The sequence below is a fragment of the Fistularia commersonii genome, chromosome 1 (genome assembly GCF_037954325.1).
Source record: "Fistularia commersonii isolate RoL2024-O1a breed Wild chromosome 1, RoL_Fcom_v1.0, whole genome shotgun sequence".
Taxonomy (NCBI): domain Eukaryota; kingdom Metazoa; phylum Chordata; class Actinopteri; order Syngnathiformes; family Fistulariidae; genus Fistularia; species Fistularia commersonii.
In genome coordinates, this window is record NC_141284.1 from 19196898 (window position 1) to 19221509 (window position 24612).

A 24612-nucleotide genomic window follows, 5' to 3' on the forward strand; every position below is an offset into this window, starting at 1 on the left:
TTCTCCAGAGCATCTCAATCTTTCTCCAGTGCACCACATTCTTTTCCAGATCGTAACCTTCTTTCAAGATTATCACCTTCTTTCTCCAGAACATTACATTATTTCTCCAGTGCAGCACACTCCCATCCAGATTATCAACGTCTGTCTCCGGAACATTACATTCTTCCTCAGAGCATGGACTTCTTCTCCAGAGCATCACGTTCCTTCTCTCGTCCACCACACACTTTTCCAGATCCTCACCTTCTTCCCCAGATCATGAACTTCTGGTCTTCAGAACATTACATTCTTTCCCAGTTTATAACCTTCTTCCCCGGAACGTTACCTTCTTTCTCCAGATCCTCACCTTCTTCTCCAGATCATCACGTTCTCCAGACCAGGAGGATCTCCGAGCTGCTGTGCCTCCCTGTACCCAGAAGAGGGCAGCAGAGTGCCGGTGTTGTAAAAATGTACAACTATTTCCATCGCAGTGCTTTTTATGAATTGTGCTAAAATTCGTTTTCAGAGGGGCGCCGGCGAGCGGGCGCCAGAGATGAGTGTCAGACTGTAACATGTGGTGTTTGATGGGTTTGTTCCGAAGTAGAAAAGCGCGTCTTTAAGTTTAGTTTACATTTATTCGGAGTTCTTCCATTCTGCGGGGGGGTGGGGGGTGGGGGAGCTGGGGGCGGAGGGAACGCGCGTGAACAGCTTCAGCGGGCTGTGATTGGTCGATGGTATCGGCAGGCTGTGATTGGCCGGCAGCCTCCGCGCGGGGCTGGCAGCGGGGCTCCGCCGCGAGCGCCGGCACAGAGACTCCCCGGCGGCCGAAGCGCCGCTCGCTCACCGGACCGCCCGAACCTCCGAGTCCGAGAGGAGCGCCTCCGCTGCCGGTAGCCCGTCCCAACCTCCCCGCCGGTCCATGGACTCCCGGAGGAAGGCGCCTCTCCCGGGCTGAGACCAGCTCCCACAGGTATGTCGTCTCCTCCGCTCCTCATCCTCTCACTGCCCGGAGTCAAAAGGTCAGAGACCTCCCCAACGGCTAGCTAAGGCATGACGGCGGGACCTCCTCTGGTCCCTGACCTCCATGGGCCGCCGGTTGGCTCCCCGCTGATAAGAGTTGAACTTGGGGCAGAAACTGATTACAGGGGCAGTTTTAGCCTCCCCTGGACCTCTGAAAGCCCCTGTCTGGTCCAGGAGCCGCTAAGGTTCCAGGGAGGGTCGGCACAGGTTTGCAGGATGCTGAAGCTGACGTGAGATGTTTCTACGTGTGTCAGGGATTTAGATGAAGTTCGGCGTAACAAAGACTTCTCTCCGTTCTGCTGATAGTAGTCCTGGACCTTCACACACATTCACCTCTCTTCATATCTTCCTCTAATAATGTCCACGTTCTGCTCCCGTGACCAGGTGTGCTCCTCACTGACGGAGCAAGAAGCTGTGTTTGGACGGGATGGCTTTCCTGAAGATTCTGCTCCTCTTCCTTCAGACGGCTTTACTGACTGACTGTGCCAGAGGTGAGAACTTTGTGACTTTCCTTCTGACCCTGTCTGAGGCTGTGGGTTCTAATCTCAGACGGTAATTACAAATTTCAAGTCTGGCTCTGCTCCTGATGTTTCTACACCAAGAAGTTAAAGAGGGGAAAAGCAAGAGCTAAAAAAAAAATCCCTTCAGTGTGTGTATTTTGACTGCGGCTGTGTGTGTGTGTGTGTGTGTGTGTGTGTGTGTGTGTGTGTGTGTGTGTGTGTGTGTGTGTGTGTGTGTGTGTGTGTGTGTGTGTGCGTGCGTGCGCGTGCGTATATGTAAACACACACACACACACGCACACACACCAGCTAAACCAAACAAACATCATCCATCAGCTTCCCAGGGTGAAAAGAACAGAAGTCTGTGTGAAGAGTCCAGCTCTCCCGCGGCTGGCTGAGGGACTGCCTCACATCAGCCTGTGTGTGTGTGTGTGTGTGTGTGTGTGTGTGTTTGTGTTCACGGCCTGGAAAGTGGCCCCAGCCCGACCACAATCCACTGTGCTGTTTGTTGTGCCAGAATCCATTCTTCTCCTGATGACAACATACGGCTTGGTCGTTGACGGCTCATGAAAAAGCCTGGAGGCAGTGTGTGTGTGTGTGTGTGTGTGTGTATGTGTGTGTGTGTGATTTCACCCAGCGCTTCTGTCAGCCAGGCAGCTCTGATGCAACTGGTGGCACGAGCCAAAGAGCTGCTCCACATAGGACCAGGCTTAGGCATCCATGAGGTGAAGCCGGGAGGTGGTGTTGTCGTCGTGTCTGGCGAGAGAACACCTGGAGGGGGACGGGATGGTCTTGGGGAAAGGGGACGGGGGGGGGTTACATTATTTATGGGGTGACATAAGGTGTGCGGGTCTGTAGATCAAGCTTCATTCACAACATGGTAGTGGTGCTTTTACAACACGCGGAAACCACGTGTAAACAAGAGCTAGATGTATCAGGGAACCAGAAACCTGGAGCTCATTTCCACGGGATGGAGGAACGTGCACGGGTTCTTTGTTGGGCACAAGGAAGAAACCTCCCGTTGGCGCTCATGGTTTCTCTCAAAGTGGTTGCAGATGCACTGACAGAAAGACAGAGCAACTCATTTGTAGCTGGCAGAGCGTCTGAGATGATTTTGCATGATGATCTACGATCTGCGAAGTGTAAATATCCCCAGAGTTCTTCTGGCAGCGGCTGTGATACAGTGAGTTCTGCTCTGCGGTCCAAACACAACAGCTTGATTCCGACATCCTGTGAAATACAGTTGGGGCTTCGAGTCCAGCTTGTGCTTTCATAGTGAGCCGACGGCCGGCGCCGCCATAAAACCCACCCCTCGGAGACTAACAGTGTGTGATTGACAGCTCTGACAAGTGCTGGTGCAGTCACAGAGGACACACTTCACATGCCGTTGGTGTGACTTGTGATTTGGTGAAAGTACGACAGATGTGTGTATGAGTGTGTGTGTGTGTGTGTGTGTGTGTGTGTGTGTGTGTGCGCGCTGCTGCTCCTAAACAAACCATGCACCTGAAGAGACGTTTAATCGGAGTGAACAGCATAGAGCCTGTTGCTGTCAGTCATTGGGCGACATCTGACCCGAGACCTCCCGTCCTTGTGGCGTGGGCACACACACACGCACGCACACACACACACACACACACACACACACACACACACACACACACACATTTCCTCTCCATGCGGGAGAAACTTTACGCCTGGCCAAGCCAGATTTTTTTCTCGTGACCCCCCCGCTAATAGAACCCCTGCACTTCCACCCCCAGCAGCTGGAGGAGGTGCTCGCTGATGTGTCCCAGCCGAGGCGAGCTAATGTGGTGACAGCCCGGGACCACTGGGCTCGTCTGACTGTGGAATGCGGCCGCCCCGATCTCTGGATCTGCTCTGCAGAAACACTAGGGACAGAAACAGAGGCGCCAGGTGTTTCTGTTATGTACCAGGGCTAGCTAAAGACACACACACACACATGCCGCGAGATACATTTTAATTACAAACAAATGTGCCAGCACTAGCTACTCTATGTGTGTGTGTTTCTACATATGTGTGAATTTGCTGTATTCCTTTTCTTTTTTTGTAATCCCTGGAGCTGTCTGGACAAATGTAGAGCCTGCAAACTCTGTGCAGCCCTTGCCGACAATGTACATTTTCTAAGAGTTACATCACGGGTTCACGAGCAGAGAATGCTATCACACAAACTGTACACCGGGGGTTTTTAAACTCACAGGGCGTCTTGGGATGGAGGAGTTTTCCGTTTCCTTCAGCTGTAACGAGGCCAGGCTCTCCAAACCAAATGCCCCAAATTCCTGGTATTTTTCAAAATATCTGCTGAACAGTAGGAAGGTAGAAGAGTGTTAGCTGACTTGCAGGCCCAGTTATTTCTCCTGGAGACAGGAAAGGAAAAAGCACAGCTTATAATCAGAAAATTCATTCATTTACTTATAATTCCTTCATAAGTCAGACTTGAATGATGCAGATATTAGTCATTTCACGGTGTCTCTGTCTCCGGCAGAAGTCAGCGGTGGCTAATCCTGCCATGCTTTGCATGCTGGCTGGTATCAGTCCTTTGAGTCTGACCTCCTTGGCTTCTTCTCGCTGCCTCCCCTCCTGTTTAGCACCATTGTGAGCCGGAGGAAGTGAGTCGAGTTCATGTGCTGCTGTTAAAACAGCCCATAAATGGACCCTTACTCCCACCGCTATCGTTCCTCACTCCGTAGCTCCCCCTGTTTACAGAGTCCAGGACCATTTGCACCGAACAATGGCTGGATTATTACGTGGCGGTCCCCCAAGTTGGACGGTGCAGCAGTAACTCATTCATCACCCCTGTAGACTGGACGTATTCACCACCTATTAGAAGCTGCTCGCACAGCCACACGGAGGAAGAAGTCTTCCATGTGCTGCTTTTTTTCTGCCTGTCTAAATCAGTGTGTGTTTTTACTACCCAGCTTGGAATCGCCCCGCGGAAGGTCTTGATAATGAGACAATGTGGAAGCCTCAGAGGGATACCGACATCTCTTCTCATTCACCTCATTCTCCGGAAACCAGCTGGAGATAACACTCCTGTGCCATGACCCCTCGGTTCCTGCTCGTGGGAACGGCGTCCCCGCCGTGGTAGGCCGTCTCGGCGTACGGCGCTGACCCCGGGTGCTCACGGAAACACTGGCAGGCAGGACATGTGTCAGACTTGGTAGAGGGGAGAAAGAAAGGGGCTGAAGCCACGAACAGAGGTCGCTTGGTTGACCTTAGCGGGGGTCATCTAATCCCTGGCAGACGTACCCCCCAACCCACTGCCTCAATTAGCACACAAGCGCAATCCCGCCAGGCGTAGTCCTCATCCTTGTTTGCTGGATTCCAAGTTTCACATGCATTTTTCTTGTTTTGGGGAAAATTCTATTGAGAGTGTGTGCATCTTGTTCTCGCTGGTTTGTTGGTCTGCTGGCTCAGGGTGTGTTTTCAGACCACACACACACACACACACACACACACACACACACACACACACACACATGCTCTTCCTGCTGGCTGAGGAAGAGCTGAGGGTTCCTTCTCCTCATGTTAGGCTTGGTCGAAACCCACAGACCGGCTCCCAAAGTGCACACAGCAGTGTCAGACAGGCACCATTCACATGATAATCAACCCCCCGGTCTGACTTGCCAGATTAACCACACATATGAATAACAAATTTGTGTTCCTTGAAAGCTTTCAGAAAAGTAAGGGGATGATGTGGGACGTTGTTTTGTCTCCACGGTCGTCAAGCTGCTGTGTTACTGTGTTACACCCCTGGTCGGAGAGAGTGGGGGGGGGGGCTCTAGCTGGGACCTCACAAGACATCTTATAATAACATTTCAGCCCCACAGTGGGAAGTGTTTGTCTTGCTCAACCTCCTTCTCCTCTCTTCTCTTGTTCTGCTCACTTTTTTCTTTTTCCTGTGTGGAGCCAAGTTGTGTAGAGGCGCCCTCTTCTCTCCTCCAGCCCCCCTTTGTGCGTCATGGCTGCCCTGTTTTCAATAGGACTTTGAAGGGTCTTCAGTCATTTCCAGGGCTGGAAAGGTGTTTGTGTTGTGTCTTCATGGCAGTTCCTTTACTCCTGCTGCTACTGCTGCTGCTCCTGCTCGGAGCCCCGGCGGCCTTTTGTTTCCTTAAGAAAACCCACATGAGCTGTGTTTACACGACCGTCTCTCCGGGACGGTGCCTGGACTGAGCGGGTTCGGACTTGTCCTGGAATTGTCACTGTGATGGGATGTTGGTAAATAAAGGGCTGATCTGCTGTGAAATATTATCGGCCATCTTCTCCCTGCTGGTCTGCTGGACCTGCCGCATCCTGCTGGAGTTTGCGCTGTTGCACAGGCCCATGTTTATCAGAGGGTAGATCAGGCTGCCAGGAGGTACCTGTTGCTTTTTATCTGGCGATGAGATTCCTTTCCTGAGTTCTGTCTTTGTGCAATCAGGTCCTTTCTTGGTTTTGCTCTTGGTCCACCGTGTTTAATGTAATCTTCTACAAGACATCGCTGCCCTGCTTCCAAGGGATCGTAAATGTTTTACCCAGTCTTTGTTTTCCTGCTAATTTCCCTCACACAGCCTCCCACACACACACTCAACCCCCAGTTGTCTTGACAACTCACACACACACACACACACACACACACACACACACACGCACTAACCCTGCTGCTCTGCAGTTAAAGGTTGATTGAAAGTTATGGCAGTGAAAACAGTGATGGCTGGCTGGGCCTGAAGAAAGCCGAGCCAGGGGACAGCTGGGATAACAAGCTCTGAACGCTGCCTTCAGCACACAGCCCGTGACCCTCCTCCCAGTTTCCACCCTTCTCTTCCACTGCCTGTTTCAGTTCACCTCCGATGAGCCTCAATGAGACCCCCCGCTGCTTTGGAGGCTTCAGACTCCCACTTGGCTTCTCATTAGCGGTCCTCCTGAGTGACCTTGGAGGTTGTGCTCAACGTTCCGATTGTTTGCCCGTCGTGACCTGAACAGCTCAAGGTATGAATTATCGCAGGGGGTTTGTTTTTGCCCAGGCCCAGCGGCGGCAACGGTGTCTTTTGGCAGTGCAGAGCCGGGAAGGAGCCCCCGAGGGCTCATTCTGGGGACCCATTGCATCCAATGGATGGAAACTGTCATTCCCACTCTGACTTGAGGCGTGAAGGAGGGTGGAGGAGGAAAAATGACTCAGGAGCAAAGAGTACAATCTGTCATATTTTGCAGCGAGCCTCCATGCTATCCCAGACTGGAATTTGTGCACCATGCTGCGAAACTGATTGGATTTCCTCGTGCGCGGGGATTTGAATCCGGGCCCTGGACCGGCGCGGCTTGGACGGACTTGGAGGGGGAGGCCTGGCACATATGGGCTCTGCTCCTCTCACATGAAGGTCCTATGAAAACTGAATGGTTTTCAAAATCGTTTTTGTTTTGATCCCCTCCGGTGTGTTCTGGACCGTCAGTATCGAGAAGGAGGAGGATTAGATCATGTAATCCAACCCCTTGCAGTTGTATGTCTGTTCCTGCCATCAGCTGGTGCTCCAGCAGGAGACCGCAGGAGGAGGGCCGTATGTTGCACAAAGTAAATGTACAAAGAGAGAGACAGCTGGGGAAGCAGACAGGACCGGATCCACGGCGGCAACCTTTGTATAGCTGAACAAGGTGGACTGGAAGCGCCGAACAAATTGTCACTGTGAAAGGGAGACTTCCAGGTCGTAATGACAGGCTCAACAGCTTCACGATGGCAGATTGATTTCGCACAATATTCCAGGGCTGCCAGGAGGCCCGCTGCTGTCAGTGAGACCTCTGCCAGTTCCCCTCTCCTGGCCCAACCCACGTCTCACGACCGCGCTCCCAAACTTTCGGTTGATTGATCCTTCTGTACTCCTCTTGGTGCACACATGTGGAGCTCCCATCTTCATCGCTACGCAGACACAATCGCCGCAACACGCAGACGGTTGACAGTCGTCCGCCAGAGATGTCTGGCTCAGGACGGCTTTGTTTACAGCCAGTGAGCCGTCCCCCAAACACAGACCCACGGTGATGACATCCGCAGCCCATTGTGCACCTCCGGACTGGACTCTGACTGCTTGGCTGCACTTGCAGCTGAGCAGCAGCAGGATGGGTCGTATCTGTTGCTGTACAGTGCAGGGCAGGTGAAGGGAGCAGGATGTCCCTCAGTGTTGACTGACAGGCAGCGGGGCAACCATTAAACTGTAAACACAGGAGTCATGTTGTGGGATTTCGTGTTTTTTTCGGTGGATCTCTAGTCTTCATTAGCTCAAAGCTCAGAAAGGGCCTAGAATTTTTGCTAATCCCATGAATTTGAAATAACGGTCAAACTCGCGTTTGGGTTTCAACAACATTCGGTTTGTAAGGTTAGGGATCGTAAAAAATCAACTATTAATGTGAGCGGTCACGTAAATGAGTCTTTGCCTTGTCTTTTGTAATTGCCTCGGGTTTTCGGGAAATGTGTGTAAGAGGCCAAAGCAGGGCAAATCATTCACGGCAGGCATACTTTATAACATGAGAAGTGCTAGATCTGGATGTGCATCTTGAAGAGCTTATCCAAAGGTCACTCCTAGTATTCCCTGGTATAATCCTGGTGTTTGAGTACATTGTCCATAGCAGAGAGAGTACGTCTGGAAACACTACTGTCCTAAATGTCTGGTAGAGGCTGGAAATGGACTGTAGAGACCGTGAAATGACACTTAGTTAGTTATTTACTAGCCCATGGCAAGTTGCTCTGAGAAATGTGGAAACACACACAGACCAGAGGCCAGATGTCCAGAGAAGCTCCGCCCATGGAGGCACCTTCAGACCTACCGTAGGTTTCAGACCCACTCTGTGCAGCTCGACCGGCGTCTGCATGATGCCGGACGGTTCAAGGGACATCAAATGCCATTTCTGTCCACTTTTGCTGGCCATCACATAGTCCCAGGCTGCCCAGTGTGTGTGTGAATGTGTGAGAGAGAGCATTTCTACAATGTCCCATTCATTGCCAAGTGGTCAGTCAATCTCCATCCCTATCAGGCGGACGGTAATAAACAGGTGCTTATTGGAGCCCTGGTCTGCACAGGGGGCGGGGGGCGGGGGGTGTGTGGGGGGGGGTCTGCTGGAGTGTGTCATGTGGCAGAGCCTGGCCTGGCCCGCCTCTGTCGGACGGGGGTGTGAGATTGTTGAGATTCCTGGTTCCTGCCGCCTCAGCCCACCTAATCCTCCTCCGCTGGGCTGATCGGCCCCCTCTCCCGAGCAGACGTGTCTCTTTACGGGGTGGCCTTCACTCCCTGCCGGCCTCCACCTCCACTTCCAGCTCCGCCTCCTGTGCTTCACACCCCCGGTTCTTTGCTCCGTTCTTCTGTCCCTCTATCAGCTTGTCTGTCCATTCCCAGACTTCCACCCGCCGGCTTGTTGATAAGTGTCCCTAAGCACGCTCTCAGCGGCGGTGTGCGCACCGGGCTTCGGCCTAATGGACTGAGATAACACCCCTGGCAGCAGCCGCACGTTTGCATGCAGAGGTTGACTTCTGACTGAGTTCACTCTGGAGAACCCAGTTACTCGTCCAGCCATTCATACATACCTGTCCTTCACACAGATGGTTCTCTGCATGTTGTAGCTTCTCGCCCTGCCTCCTGCTCCACATCCTCACCAATGATCTAGAACCTGTCCGCTCAATCCCTCCCAGCCTGCTGCTTCATCCAAGTCAGCTGTTACGTGCACACAAGGAGACGCTGATCTCTCAATCTGACCTGATCATGGACATTGAATAAGTGGGTGTGGTCCCTGAAGCTACCTGTCCAACCTGAAAACCAGCTCCAGTTCAGCCACCATCACTCTTTTGTTGATGCCAAAGCTCAGCTCCTCTTCATCTCAAGTATAAGCGCCGGCCATAAAACCGTCTCATCAGCTCATCAGCTCATCCTCCTCCTCCCTGAGACTTCCTCGGTGACGTCTCTTTCAGACAGCAGCTCTGTTTGACCCTTTTTCTTCTGACCTTCATCACTTCACTGACCTGCTGTTACCTCACTCCGCCACCTCTTGTCTCCAGCGCTCCGCCCAGGACTGGACCCGGGGCTTCGCAGTCCCCTCCACGGCTTCCTGTGGCTATACTTTGGCCTGTGAGAAGTAAATGTTAAGGTGAAAAAATGGCTCTTTCAGATGAAAAAGTTTGAAAGCAGGGTAAGACCCCCCCCCCCAACACACACGGACATATGGCATGAAAGACCTCTTTTAACCCGGGCAGAGACGGTTCCAAAAGGACTCCATCCTTTTCCATCCTTCCACAGCCATGGAAAACCTGTGGTGTTCCTATGGACTGCCGAGCCAAAGGATTCTTTCTTGTAATGGAGTTTTATTGGATCCGCTGTCAGAGAATGTGATCGAGGCAGGAAGTTGCCCAGATCGTTCCTCAGGTCACCTCAGATCATAGATCATGATTTAAACAGCAGACCTGCCACTTTGGTGTGTTTTATAAATGTATATTTCCGGCATGAACAGAGGAAGTCTCTATTCGGAACCCCAGCGGCGATTGATGGACAATGTCACTATTATTTATTATCTTTATTATTAATAAAACAAAACTTTGCATCGTTTGATGGCGGGGAAAAGGAGCAGAATAAATCACTGAATATCAGGATGATTTATGTCTGTGTGTTACTGTAGCAATAGACCACAGCAGTATAGACTTCACACACACACACACACACACACAGGCTTGGTTCTTGTGATGGAGGCAGCTGGGAATCGGGAGAAGGCAGGCAGGTTTAATGAAATCTAGCAGCTTAGTTCAAAGGCTCCACGATGGAGACGTTTCCAGAAGCTTTACGACGCTGGGCCGATTTCCTCCTCCTTTTGATGGAGGCAGCAGGAGCCCCCTGTCTTTGAGTCATTAGCGGAGGAAGCAGACCTTCTGAAGAATCTTGTTCCAGAGAGCAGGCTCTGGAGAGGCAGACGGAGCGGAGCATCTCGGCCTCCTTCTCACAAGCTCTCTCGGGCCCTCCTGTCACCCAATAGCCGCTCCTCTACCATTCCCACCGTCCGAGCGTCCGCTATTCAGCCTACATCAGATGGTGAAGAAGAAAGAGCCATTGTCCTCTCTGGTCCTGCCCCACTCTTATCTATTGATTGGAAAGCTAAGCAGAGAAAATCACAGGTATTGATTACGTGAGTGGGTGAGGTTTCTGGGCAGGATGTCTGGAGGGGTAAGAGGAGATGGCTTCTTTACCCTCCGCTGCCCCGCTACTGTCAGAACAGCCCCCGCCCCCGCCAAATGCCCCCCACCAGCTCATTCTTTATGCAGATTTTATCTCTGCTTGTGAAATGTATAGCTGGCTTTTAACTGAAGCTCTGTCTTCTCACTGCTCCCACAGTTCCAGTGGCCACTGCTCCTTGATCCTTACCTTGGACTTCACCTCTGGCCCTCACCTTGACCCTCACCAGCCTGCCGACCTGGTGCAGTCGTGGGGTCTCTGGCTTTGTCGCGTGTCCTTTTTGTGTGTTTTTCTTCACCTCGTCTTCAACCCTCTGCGTTGCTTTTGCTATTCCTCACCTGTTCGTGGGGTTTCAAGGAACGATCTGAGAGTATACATTTCCCCGGAGCGCAGATGGCATTAGCGTGTAACACTGCGGCGGTCTCCCCGGATCTCACTGGATCTCCCTCCTCCCTCCTGTAAATCCTGCGTATTGGAGACGCCCGGGCTCAGAGGAGAGTTTATCTTGGTAATGAATCACTGCGGCCTGGCAGAGCAAAAAACCTCCTTTGATGCTCCAGGTCTTGCATTTGGCTGCAGATTAAGGAGCTAATCCTTTTCATTCCCAGATGTTTACAGACTTATTCCCCGCGTCCTACGTTATCATGTTGTTGTGAATGCAGCGGGTTGTGTTCCAGGTGTGCGCTGTTGGAGTGGCCGTCGGCAGCCAAGCCAAGCCTTTATTGACGTGTTTGCAGGAAGCGGGAAGACCAAAGCACTTTGTACGGGAGGAGAAATGCATGCGCTCATCATTACAAACCCACAGGTGTTTGGGAAAACAAGCAAGGAAGTGCCAGCGCATCTGAACGGCGCTCACATCTGGCAGCCTTGGAAATCTACTATTTGCATGCTGACATTTTTGATGACCATACGTCTGGACTGATGCCTGCACGTGACATCAACATTCCACGGATCTGCTCACAAGGTCCCGTTAAAAACCTCTATATTTAGTCTGAATCGCAAGAATGCGTCTTATTGAATGTGCCCCTTTCTCTTAAAATAATCCATCACCAAACTGAGCAAAGAAAAACAGAGCTAATTCTGTGAGTGGCCAGGCCATCTCCTCCTCCTCCTCCTTCTTCCTGCACCATGAAAGATTCTATTCACACATGGAGCTCAGTTATAATAAGGAGTGCCATACCAGCGCCGCGCTATGGGAACGCCCATACGGTCATTTGTATCATTTTACACTTTCAGAGCAGCTAACACTCCTGTCCGGCGCTCCGGCCCACGGGTTCATGGCAGAGCTGGTAGACCGCCATCCCTCACGGCGACAGGGAGACCACCTCAGGATCCTGAAAAGCTGTTCCAGTCCGTTTTCCTGCGGGATGCTGCTTTCCGGCGAACACGTGAGCCACGTGTTTCACAATTGGCCAGATAAAGCAGCGGCGCTGCCGTTCCAGGACTTGAAGTCTCCACACAGGGCCTCTGTGTGGTTTCAGGCCTTTCAACTCCAAGGTCAAGCAAACCTGTCCTTGAGGAGGGGGAGGCGGAGGAGAGTCTCCGTTGAAGAGTGGATAGTGCTCAATGAACACGGAACAAATACTTGTGAAGTTATTCGGATGCCGTCCTTGTTTTCGGCACCTCTTCGTGGCCTGCTTTTCAGGAGAAGTTCAAAAGGTTTTGGAGAGCGGAGATGGAGGGAGGAAATCATTCGGTGCACATTCCATACGCTTTGAGCCGCAGCCAGAGCTCCCCTGTTTAGTAAGCTCATTTATGGAGCTTAGGGCTGGAGTGCTCTTCAGTACCCAGCCTTCACATAGACCTTCATCACCACGATCGCTGACCTGACCCGAGTGCAGCTCCTGCTTGAAGAAACTCTTGGAACCTGGAGACCTTTTGGAACACCGCCTTTTTAGCACCTGAAGGACCAGCTATCTGCTTCCCTGGACCCTGTGCAGTTTGCGGCAGCACAGGCAGCACATGGGTGTGGAGGATGCGGTCATCTTCCTCACTCACAGGGCCCTGTCCCACCTTGAGGGTGCAGGGAGCACTGTGAGAGTCACCTTCTTTAACTTCTCCAGTACCGTCCAACCAACCCTCCTCAAGAACAAGCTGCTGAGTACACAACTTTACCCTGACATCACTGCCTGGATCCTGGATTACCTCACAGGACGGCTGCAGTTTGTCAGGGTGGATGGCTTTGCTTCTGAGGCCGTGGCATACAGCACAGGAGTGCCCCAAGGTATTGCCCTTTCTCTATTCCTCTTCACCCTCTTCTCCTAAGACTTTCGGTACAACTCCGGCTCCTTCCCCCTCCAGAAGTTCTCCGATGACTCTTCCATCTTTGGATGCATCAGCGATGACAACAAAGAGGAGTACAGAGGTCTGATCGTGAGTTTTGTTGAGTGGAGCAACCAGAGACACTTCCTGCTCAGTATCTCCAAGACCAAGGAGGTGGTTGTGGACTTCCAGAAGAATCGGAGGAGATAGGTATCGATTACCATCCAGGGTAAAGAGGTGGAGATAGCGGACTCCTACAAGTACCTTGGGGTCAACATTAACAATAAATTGGACTGGTCACAGGACACTGATGCACTCTACAGGAAGTGTCAGAGCAGGATTTTCTTCTTGAGGAGACTGAAGTCCTTTGGTGTCTTTAGCGGGCTCCTCAAGACCTTCTACCAGTCTACGGTAGCCAGCGCACTATTCTTTAGTATAGTGTACTGGTGGGGCGGTGCCAGGACTGGTGAGGCCGATAGGCTCAACGAGATAGTGAGGAAAGCCCGCTCGGTGGAGGGACTGAACCTGGACCATCTTCAATTTGTGGCAGTGGGGAGAGTGAAGGAGAAACTGGGAGCTATCCCGGACAAGCCTTCCTACCCCCTGTACGACGAGCTGTGGCTGATGGGCAGCCCCTTCAGCTAACGGTTCATCCCAGCCGAACGCTTCAGACGCTCCCTTGTGGCCACGGCCATCAGACTGTGCAACAGCAGCCTGGACGGCACGCAACTCTGACTGGCCTAAAAGTGCATCTGTGTTGCTTCCACAATCTCACTACCCTTCCCCTTCACTACCTCACCCATTTACATGTCATGCCCTAACTCTGCTGTCTTTCTTATACTTGTGGGTCCCAGCCTGCACACATCCTCGCAATTTTTGTTTATTTATTTTATTCCAGTCATTGCTGTTGTCACTCTATTTTCATTGTCGTTTAGTTCTTGTTGTGCATTTGTTTTTCCCTTATTGTTCCTTTATGTTGTCCATTATTGTCCCTGATGTTGCTGTTGTTGTTGCTGCTGCTGCTGTCTATTATTTGTAGATGTCTTGCTATCTTCTGTCTCTATTTATATTTATATTCATATTCATTTTGCCTTTTTATTTTTTTTACATTACAACTGTTTCCCTGCTGTGACAAAGGAATTTCGCCAATGGTGATCAATAAAGTTGATCTTATCTTGTCTTTTTCACTTGTGCAACATGCCAAGGTTTTATCTTCTAACGACTTAAGAAGCTGCAGGTTGATGAGTAGGATCACGCAGATGTTCGCCGTCTCTCGAACATCTGAGCACAACTCTGAAACCCAAAAGTCTCCGCCACTCCCCCTGGCCAAGCCAACAAGAACGGGCCGCTCGAGAGTTTCGTAAAAAGACAGGTTAAGTTCCACCTATTCAAGAATGGAGTGGCTTTTAATTTTGGATTTCACAAAAAGGGCTCATCAGCCCGGCGCTCCAGTGTGGGTGCCCACGGGCTCCTGGCGCTGTGATCTGTGTGTGATCCTCCAGGAGGGCTGGCGTTGGAGCGGGGGAACACTGAGGGCCTCTGTTCTGCCCCCCCCCCCCCCCCACACACACACACACACACGCAGAGGACGCAGAGAGAGGCCAGCTGACAGCCGAGGCCGCCGTCACCTTCTCTTCACAGACATAAACAATGACACTTCTAATTTCCTGTTCCTGCTGTGGACCAGGAAAGGCCACAGAGAGGAAGGAAAAGCCCTGCCTGTGTGTGCGTGCGCCTGCGTGTGTGTGTGTGTGTGTGTGTGTGTGTGAGATTTACATTCTTCTTCATGTAGTTTTATGGCATGACATTCATTTTTGAGTTCTTATAGAACACGGCTTCATCCTGCTTCTCATTTGTCCCACCAAAGTCGAAGGTCCAGATGTTCCACCCGCAGTCGAGCTCCATCTGTGGGCAACGTGAAGAATCAGACAGCCAGATGGAGCTACCTGCACCTCCTCCCCCATCGTAGCTCCATTGCCACAATGAGATCTACTTTAACATATGTGTGAAATGCACTGGAGGAATGTGACTGTGTGTTTTGGCGTGTGTGTGTGTGTGTGTGTGTGTGTGCGCGTATGTGTGCTTTGGCGTGTGTGTGTTCGTAGACGCCATGTGTACTTACCCTCCCCATTGTTTTTACTGCTACCAGACTGGCCATTTGTTCTGAGGCCAAGGCCGGGCTTGTATTCTATGAAGGACTGTCCCCCCCCCAGACTCGGGTTGTTCTCCACCTCTGTGCTCGGGGTCTGGTCTCTCTTCTTCAGGGTTTTCTGGTGGGGGTTAGTTTAGGCCTGGTGTTGTGTGGGCAGCGGTGCAGTTGTCGTCCCCCCCGCCAACCGTCCCCCTCTCTCTCTCACAAACACACACACACACACACACACACCATCACAGGGTGTTCTGCCCGCTCCACTTCACCACATCTGAGGGAGCAGACCTGAGCCAATTAAGGTCCTGGAGAACGGGCCGCTGTCCGTCTGCTGCGACCCGCCTCCTTCGCCGCTTTGATCTGTTGCACGCCACGCAGAGGCCTAGCCAGAACCCCCCCCCCCCTCCTTCTGTGGACGACAGGCGCGCAATTATTACAATCCCGTTTCAACATCTCAGCGTAATCGGACAGGAGGATGACAAATTAGCTGGATCTCATTCCATCTGCCCAAAACCGGAGGGAGTTCTGGCCGGGAACCTTCAGGTCTGGATGTTTCCACATGTCCATCATGGTGAGAGCCCCCCCCCCCCCCCCCCCCCCCCCGATGTTCTCTCAATGTTCGAGTGCAGGGTTTTGCAACGCCGTCGGCTTCTCTTCGGCCAAGCCTGGATTTAAACGCAAATGCCCACCTTTGATTTGAAGGCCTGGATGAGGACGTGAGGTCAGCAGCTGGAGAATCTCCTCGCCCTGAAGTCCAGACTGTTCCTGGGCTTATGCTTCATTGTGTCTCTACCTCCCTTGCTCTTTCACTCTCTCGCTTCAAGGCGGCCTCCTGATTACTGCTGCGCTGCCCTGCAGGTTAGCGTCTTGTTTTCAGGTCACAGCCTCCGAACGGACCTCGTGGAGCTGTTCACTGGAGTCCTACGTGTTGGTGTTTTGAGTGAAGACTTTGTAAACAATCACTTTAACAAAGTGAATGTGTGATTTGATTGTATTTTCTGCTCAGGACCTCCACGGGTGTCCGAGAAGGTCGCTCACCGACAGATGGCCCGGCTTGGCGGTGCCATCAAGCTGCCCTGTCCGGTGGAAGGAGACCCTCCCCCGCTCATACTGTGGACCAAAGATGGACGCAACATCCACAGCGGCTGGATCCGTTTCCGTGTCCTCCTCATGGGTCTGAAGATCAAGGAGGTGGAGGCCGATGATGCAGGAACCTACATCTGCAAAGCCACCAATGGCTTTGGGAGCGTGAACGTCAACTACACCCTTGTGGTCATAGGTAAGTGTGGAGGGGGGATGGCTCCTCCAGGACGACTAGATGTTCCTCTGGCTAAGCCAAGGTAACGGCGAGGAGCATCTCTGAAGCTCAGATCACATCGTCTGCCGCAGCAGCGCTGTGGGGCGCCGGAGCAGCTCCTGGCACTCACGGAGGTCAGGGTCTAAAACTCGAGGATTGGTGGAGGTTTACTGATGGATCTTCTCGTCAGCTGTGTGTGTCGTAGGCCCTGCCTCTCTGCCCAAAATCAACAGCGGCCCGGGATATTGTTTCATTCCACTTCATCCTCTGTGACTCCACGGGATCTCACGCTCTTCCTCCTCCTGGGGCTGCGCTCCGTGGAGGCAGGAGGTCTGCAGCTCCACAATGAGAAACACATTCGGGGTTTATCTTCAGACTCTCACCGAGGCCCGGAGCGCCGAGGCCCGGAGCGCCGACTCCGAGCGTCCGCTACCCACGCGTACACTCGTACGCCGGCACGCACTTCCTCTGCAAGCCCGACGGGCGTGAAGGCTGTGTTTAGTCTAATTACTCTAAGATGCCTAATGAGGGCCCAGTGTGGTTCCTCTCGCAGGAGGAGCCGCAGCTCTGGCTGGTGACCGCCAGCTGTGGAGGAGAGCGGTAATCAGGCAGAAGCTGAATACAGAGGAGGTCGGCAGAAGGTGCTCGCTGCAGCGAGGGTTTGGAGCCGACGCCGCCAAAGTTTATTTTAGGACCTTCTCGCTGTGGAGCTGCCGGCTGAGTTCAGAGACGGGCGGTCGGCTGATTGGGCCGCAATGAAAGGCTGAGACTAAGGGGCGGAGTCACTGGGGAGGGAGGGGGCCTCCCTGTGTGTGTCTGTGTGTGTGTGTGTGTGTGTGTGTTGGACTTCAGCTGCAGTATGATAGAAGATGGTCGCTTGAACCTGAAAGTCTTCTTCTCTGTATGCCGGCAGTGTCTTTGCTTTTGGACCTCCAGGGTTCTGGTCGAGGTCATGGCGGCAAATTTGTTCTTCATCACGAGGAGACCCTCTGCCTGTCTCTTAACCCGGATCTGGATCCTTCCATTTCCTACTTTTCCTCTGTTTGAGGTCCAAGCGTGCTGGTTCTCCTTTCAGAAGGGCAGCCGATCCATCTCCCGGGTCCCGGGAGGTGCGGACTCTGAGGGAGCCCCGATCACCCCCACCCTGCTCATGGAAATGAGCTGCAATCAGCCCGAGCAGTGCTTTCCATTCCTGATGAACCATAGAGTTGTAGTGAAGCTGCGAGGGGCCCTGCTGCTTTGCTCAGAACCCCCGAGGAGGAACTGGGGTCAGCCGTAAGAACGGGCTGGTTTTGGACGTCAAAGAGAAGCACTGAAGAACGCAAAGACCGTGGACACCAAAGACACGGAGGGAGTAGGGCAACATGAGTGGTGATGGCGGGTGGGGGGTGGGGGGGGTGGGGGCTCCATGCTTCCACTGCCGTCCCGCTCCCCATCTGCCAGTGCACAGCCTGTCCTCCTCAGAGCTATCTGAAGAATCCGGTCCGTCGGTGCAACACGGCGCCTTCTCAATCCTCTCGGCCGGCTGTTTGGGCCCTGTTTGGGGTGGTCTCCTGACAACTGGTCCCGTCATCTCCCAGCTCCCCCACCAGGATCCAGCCGCGCACGCAACAATGCCCCCCCGCCGTCAGCTGCTCAGTCTGCAACAACGTGCACGTCAGCATTAACGCAGGATTATCATATTTACAGTGGTAGGTGTGGGGTTTACTGTTTGTGTCTGCACAGATAATGGATTATGGACTTGCACTGGTTCCTCTTGCACCTTGGCTCCCTCCCTCAACATTCTTCTTTTCTGGCCTCTGGAGACCCTGCCAGAACAACTGTGGGGTGAAGCAGCCTGTGTGTATGTGTGTGTGTGTGTGTGTGTGTGTGTGTGTGTGTGTGTGTGTGTGTGTGTGTGTGCGCATCTGTGTGTGGTGGTTGCTTGACTGTTTGCAGTGTGCGATCCGAGGCCACTATGAAGAACCGCCCGAATTAACATCTGGAGCTCATTCTGACCCCAAATCATCCGGCACAGGGGGCCTTTCACCTTCTTCCTGTGGCTGGATTTGTGAATGGAGGGGCGGGGGGGGGGGGGGGGGGGGGGGGGGGGGGGGATCGGAGCCCCGACATTGCAACGAGATCGCAGACGGTCTGAACCCCATCCCGCAGAGGACATCCGTTCGGTCCGCACTCATAAATAAGTGGTTCTTTAATTCTTGGAGACCATCACGTGGCAGATAGGTGGTGGCCTTCCTCTCCCGTCCACCTTCTTCTCCGCCAGCATTGTGCGAAAACAATGGTGGCGGTGGATAGCATGAACAGAAGCATATCCATGAAGGGCACCATTGTTTCCTAGAGCCGTCAAAACGTAGGGGAGGAAATAGAGTGGAGGGGAAAAAAGTCAAAAAGAAACCCCGGCAGTGTGGAACCGTGTTCTGTTTGGATTGGGAGGTTCAGGAACCGGGAGGAATGTGGAGAGCCCGAGTGAGCAACAGAGAGAGAGTTCTTCCAGCTCTGGCTGTTTGTAAAGGAATGGGTTATTATAGTTGGCCAGTTAAAGCCCCTCAAATAGCCATGACATCATGGCTGGGCTCGGAGCTACGGGGGACAAACAAAGGAGGGCTTGTACCCGGAGAACCCTTGAGAGCTCTCTGGGTTTTCGGGGGGACTCAGAGGGAGGCTGAGCGAGGGGGTTATAAGTCACATCTGGATCTTTACCTGACCCAATGGAACCCCAGGGGACAATGGGGGGCCAGACTACACCTTCACAAATTCAATAGGAGCCTGCACTCGAAGGCTCCAGCGCCGGTTCGAAAGCATTCTGGTCACCCGGTCAGCAGGCAGGTCACCTGGTCTGTGGTCAGGTTGCCTCAGTGGCCTCAGAGTGTCTTGTCTTCTCATTCTGCACCCGAGGGCGGACATCAGCAAGGATCCACCGTCCTCGTTCGCCGCGTCCCGTCAGCGAGCACCCACTCGTCGTGTTTCCACCGAGCCGTCCGAAATCGAGCGAATGAAGTCAGCCAGTGACATAAAGGCCGCAGCTGTCTGCTGAACGCGGGCTTAAGAAAACTGCTCAAATTACCAGCAAATGCTGCAGAGTTTGACCCCGGCGCACCCCCTGTTCTGAGCAGCCAATCTGTAAATGCTAAATTTACAGCGAAGGAGCCAAGGACGCTGCGCCCACCTTGTTCGGTGCCGCCGCCGTTAGACGTTCGCGATGGAATCCTGGAAGAATTCAAGACAGGCTTTGAACAATCATCTCGTATCTGCTTCTCTTAATGCAGTGCAAAAGTTCTACATCTGCGTCCACGAGCAAAGTTATCCTGCGATATATATTACAACCACATGACATTTTGGATGAAAGGGTTAGTAGCAGCTCCGAGGTGGTTTTCTATGGATTTGCAGAGGTTTGGACTTTTGAGGGGAACCTTGGTTGTCCCTGCGCGGCTCGGTTTGCAGTCCACTCTACAACTTCATTCTCTCAGATCAGAAGTGACGAGTCTGATCTCCCACCGTTTTATCAGCTTTGCTAACAGATGTAACAAACGCCCGATGTTTTACGTGCCCCATTCCTCTTGGTGTGTCCGCAGACGACTCGGCCGCTGCTAAGACTGGGTCGGTGGCGGCAGACGGCGCCGAGTCCCAGCCGGGCGCCGAAGGCTCGTCGGAAAAGCTGGGTGAGTCTCCTGTCGTTCTGCGCCGGGTTGGCGTTGCCATTAAAGATGTCACGGGAGAAACAATCCACGTGTGTCCTCTTGATCTTTTTTCTCGAACCCAAGTGCGGCCCCGGTTCACCCAACCCGCCAAGATGAGGAAGAGGGTCATTGCGCGTCCGGTGGGCAGCTCGTTGCGCCTCAAGTGCACCGCCACCGGATCTCCTCGCCCCGGGATCCTCTGGCTGAAGGATGACCTGCCCCTCACGGATCGGGAGGTCGGCGAGGGCCGTCAGAAGAAATGGACTCTGACTCTGAAGAACTTGACGCCGGAGCACAGCGGCAGATACACGTGCAGGGTCTCCAACCGAGCCGGGGAGATCAACGCCACTTACAAAGTGGAAGTCATCCGTGAGTATGTGTCAGGATGATCGGCGTAACGGCGGACGTGATCTTCGCCGCGATGAAAGCGCAAGCTCTCGGTGAAGTCGGCGAGCGGCTCCAGAGCCGCGATTGTGATCTGCAGGTCTAATTCATCTCCTGGATGCGTGAATGCCTGCTTGTGTAATCATGTATATGAGAAGCATATTGAGGAAGCGGGTTTGAGAGAGGCCTTGTGCCCTGGTGTTTGCACAGGGGAGGGGGGGGGCTGTTCAGCTCAGAAACCCTCCACCCAATCTGGAGCTGATTAAAGGCCAGCTGTCGCACCCCCCCCTCCCCTCACACACACACACACACACACCGTCAGAGATGTGTGCTGTACAACAGGGAGCAAAGACGCAGAGGAAACAAATCCTGACCTTCTTGTGTTACTAGTGATTTTCCTCCCGCTCTCGGTTTGCCGTCTAAGCCTGAGGCTGAAAAACGGTGCCAAAGTAAGACCTCCTCCATCCACTGAGGGGCCGTCTTGTCAAAGGGTGGAGACGTGCATCCTGACGGTATCTTCTCTGACTCCACAGAGAGGACAAATTCCAAACCCGTGTTGACGGGCACCCACCCTGTCAACACCACAGTGGACTACGGAGGCACCACGTCTTTCCAGTGCAAGGTGAGGAGCGACGTGAAGCCCGTCATCCAGTGGCTGAAACGCGTGGAGTCCAACGAGGAGAGCCGCTACAATTCCACCATCGAGGTCGGAGACCACCGATTCATGGTGCTGCCCACGGGGGACGTGTGGTCACGGCCCGACGGCTCCTACCTCAACAAGTTGCTCATCACTCGCGCCAAGGAGGAGGACGCCGGGATGTACATCTGCCTGGGCGCCAATACCATGGGCTACAGCTTCCGCAGTGCCTTCCTCACTGTGCTGCCGGGTGAGAACCGGACGCCACCAACACACGACGGAGGGGTTCGGGATAAAACCCTGAAACCGAGAACCATTTTCACGCGGTGGCATCGTATCCGGCTTTAGCCGTAATTCTTATAAATGAATCGGTGAGAGTTTAAAATGACTGTGGTTATTAGATTTATTATTCAACAAGTGTGTTCACTTGTCTTTGCCATGTCTTGATGAGCCTGTGCTCAGGGTCAGGTACCTCCCGCTTTTTTTACTGATAATTTTTTTCTGAATATTTCAAACATGGTTTTAACAATCTATTGTTGTAGTTGTACCCGGGAGGGTGGAGATTGCAGGTGTATTTGGCTCCGAGCTCTTGTGTGACATTGTGTTACTAACATTCATCAGCCCAGGTAACCCAAAGGTGTGTGTGTCTGTCTGTGCGTGCGTATGTGCGGGCACAATAACGCGGTTGGAAAAGGAGAGGAAAGTTTAATCCATAAAGTGACTTATTTTCTTTTTCGTTTTAGTCGTGTTATCACATCCCATTTATGATCAGTTGACATCAAACACAACATTCACGACATGGTGTGAGACAGAGGGCAGGACTTGGACCTGTGCCGGTTACCAAGCTCTTTCAGAGCGTTGTTGGTTTTTCTACATATTAGCAGAAGTAGTGAAACTGCATGAAGGTCATTTTGTTGTTCAAGCTTCAGTTCAGCGTTCTCCGGCCCGTAGGTCCGGCTCCGTGGCGTTCACGTGCTGATAAGAAAACCTCCCTCCCTCCCTCCCTCCGCTAGCTAACAAAGAACACACCGCTTTGCTTGACCTTCTCTCGCTTCGGCGGAGCGCCGGTCGCATCAGAGCTGAGAAACACTTGACAGACACCGCGCACTTTTTCTACCCTTTGGTTTTCGCGTGCACACTTGGCACGGCCTGTTGTCCGCACGCACACATGCCACCCTCCACGAACCAGCATCGCTGAAAAAGGAGAGAGCTGTTTTGATGAGGAATGTACCACTGAAAGGCTTGGGCGGTTTCCAGGAGACTGTGTGAACCCTCTATCACCTGCCAACCATCAAACCATTCGTGTTTTTCCTTGGTCGTCCTGCACTGATGGGCCTGTAGAAATACAAGATAAGATAAGATAGTCCTTTATCAGTCCGGCGGCGGGGAAGTTCACAGCGGTAACAGTAGAACGCACGGATTCCGGTGCAGCTGACAACTGTAATGTTTGCATCAGATGGGCAGGCGCACCTTGTGACTGCACTGCACACGGAAATGTGATTTAATGTCTAAGAGGTGGAGATAAAAGTGCACGTAAAGTCCATATAAAGGGTCTAACGCCGGAAAGCACTATCATGATATCAAGTCATTGAACTGTAAATGTGTTGGATAGCAAATTCAGCTGGGAAGATACAGAGACTATGTACAATATATACAGCCTAGTACAAAATTTAACAGAGATATGGGGAAAAAAAAAGATGCCTTGCGTAGAAAATGATTGTGGAAGTGAGAGATGTGGGAGATGTGTCCTGGTGAGAATGTATAGTAATATAAATATGAATAGAAGTGTTGGACGGATGAGGGCGGTGCAAACAGTGCATTAAACCGAGGCCTCACCAGGCAGCAGCACATAGTGTTACCTTTGGATGAATCCTGAGCACAAGATAAACACAAAGCCTAGGAATTGTAACTTTTCACGCCATTGTTCTACCATCTTAAAGGGGTTGAGGTTGGGTTGCTTAGATTTACAGAAAACTAAAATCCCGTGTGTCCGTCTCCTCCTGTTTTGCAGACACCAAGCCGCCCATCACACCCATATTCTCCCCCGCCTCCAGCTCCCTGCCGTGGCCCGTCATCATCGGCATCCCCGCTGGCATAGTCTTCATCTTTGGCACCGTGCTGCTCTGGTTCTGTCAGAGTAGAAAACACTGCCCCCCTCCCAGTGCCCCACCCGCAGCGTCGCAGGTCCTACACGGCCCCCATCGGCTACCGTACCGGGAGCGGGACCGGGGCTACGTGGCCCCTTCCCCCGGCTCCTCCAGCCCGGAGAAGGACTGCATGAGCTCCACGAACTACGAGGAGTACTTGGCACAGCAGCAGCTCCTCCTCAGCCAGGCAGGACCCACTATCCCTCCCAAAATCTACCCCAAAATCTACACGGACATCCACACGCACACACACTCCCATGTGGACGGAAAAGTACATCAGCATCAACACATTCATTTCCAGTGTTAGCCAGAGTGCCAAAATGCCATAACGTCAGCTACCGACCCCGCGAGGGATCCGGAGCATCAGACTCCGCGGTTTCTCCCGGGGCGACGCTCTCCTGTCGTCACTCTTAACCCTTGTCACCGCTGGACGTTCTGGAGAGACCGTGCACATGTGAAAAGCAGCGGTCAGTGGTCGCAGCACAGGTGCTATTGCATTTTACCCTGTCAGATTCTCACACCACTAAAAAGCCCACTGATCCGGCTGTGCACTAAATGCAAGGAGGACGGGGAATTCTCAGCGTGGGAGTTTGATTGCAGCTATTCAAGCCAACAAGTACGGTATTTCAACAACTATCATTCTCCAGGTGTTACTGAGAAGTGGAGGGCGGGTTTCACCTTCCACTGAATCCGCCATCAGGGCACAGCGGCTCTCTGTGGCAAAGACGATGACAATGGTACTCGATATGTACAGAAGGGCTTGTTTTATGCTCCTACTCAGGTAGTTCTTTTGTTCAGGATGCATATGTTTGAAATCTGACCACTATCATTTAGGAAACACTTCTTCATCCCCCATTTTTCTGAGTAGAAATGTAAAGTGGAACGGTAACCTGCGCAAGGGTTTGCAAGTTTGCCTAAGACTTCAAGGGATGAAAGGACGGAGTTGTGCTGTTACCTGAGTAATTTGGTCCTCGTCTTTTCAGTTTCTTTCAGTAGCATTCAAAAATGGTAGCATGTTGAGGTTTAAAAATGTTTTCCAGCAGGTCTTCGAGACTGCCAGTTTATGAAGCTGTAGTCATTTATATTCAATTTGAGTCATGAACATTTAATTTATTTTGCCTAAAATTGTATCAAAGGTTTATTTTTCAGATTAAGGTGTTTTTGCATATCGACGTAACATTATTAAAATATACTTTCTGTATGGACATTCAGAATACTTTGTCCCCCCCATTAGGTTGAAGCACTTATTGAGGTATTTGTGTATGCAACTGGTTATATTTAACCCTCTCCTTTGATAAATTCTGCTCAAAGCACAAAAACTAAACAACTTGAGTCTGATGGTTTCATTAAATGACTTGGAACAGTTCAATTAATC

General features: G+C 52.3%; 1 protein-coding gene across 1 annotated transcript; it reads left to right on the plus strand.

Annotated features, from left to right (window-relative positions):
- Nucleotides 1-799: 799 nt before the first annotated feature.
- Nucleotides 800-24585, plus strand: LOC147237706 (fibroblast growth factor receptor-like 1). Its single transcript, XM_086152791.1, has 7 exons — nt 800-946; nt 1381-1487; nt 16102-16374; nt 19965-20051; nt 20154-20438; nt 20987-21340; nt 23102-24585. Exons 2-7 carry the CDS (start codon nt 1424-1426, stop codon nt 23542-23544), a joined length of 1506 nt encoding a protein of 501 aa, XP_086008917.1. The 5' UTR covers nt 800-946; nt 1381-1423; the 3' UTR covers nt 23545-24585.
- The last annotated feature ends 27 nt before the right edge of the window (nt 24586-24612 follow it).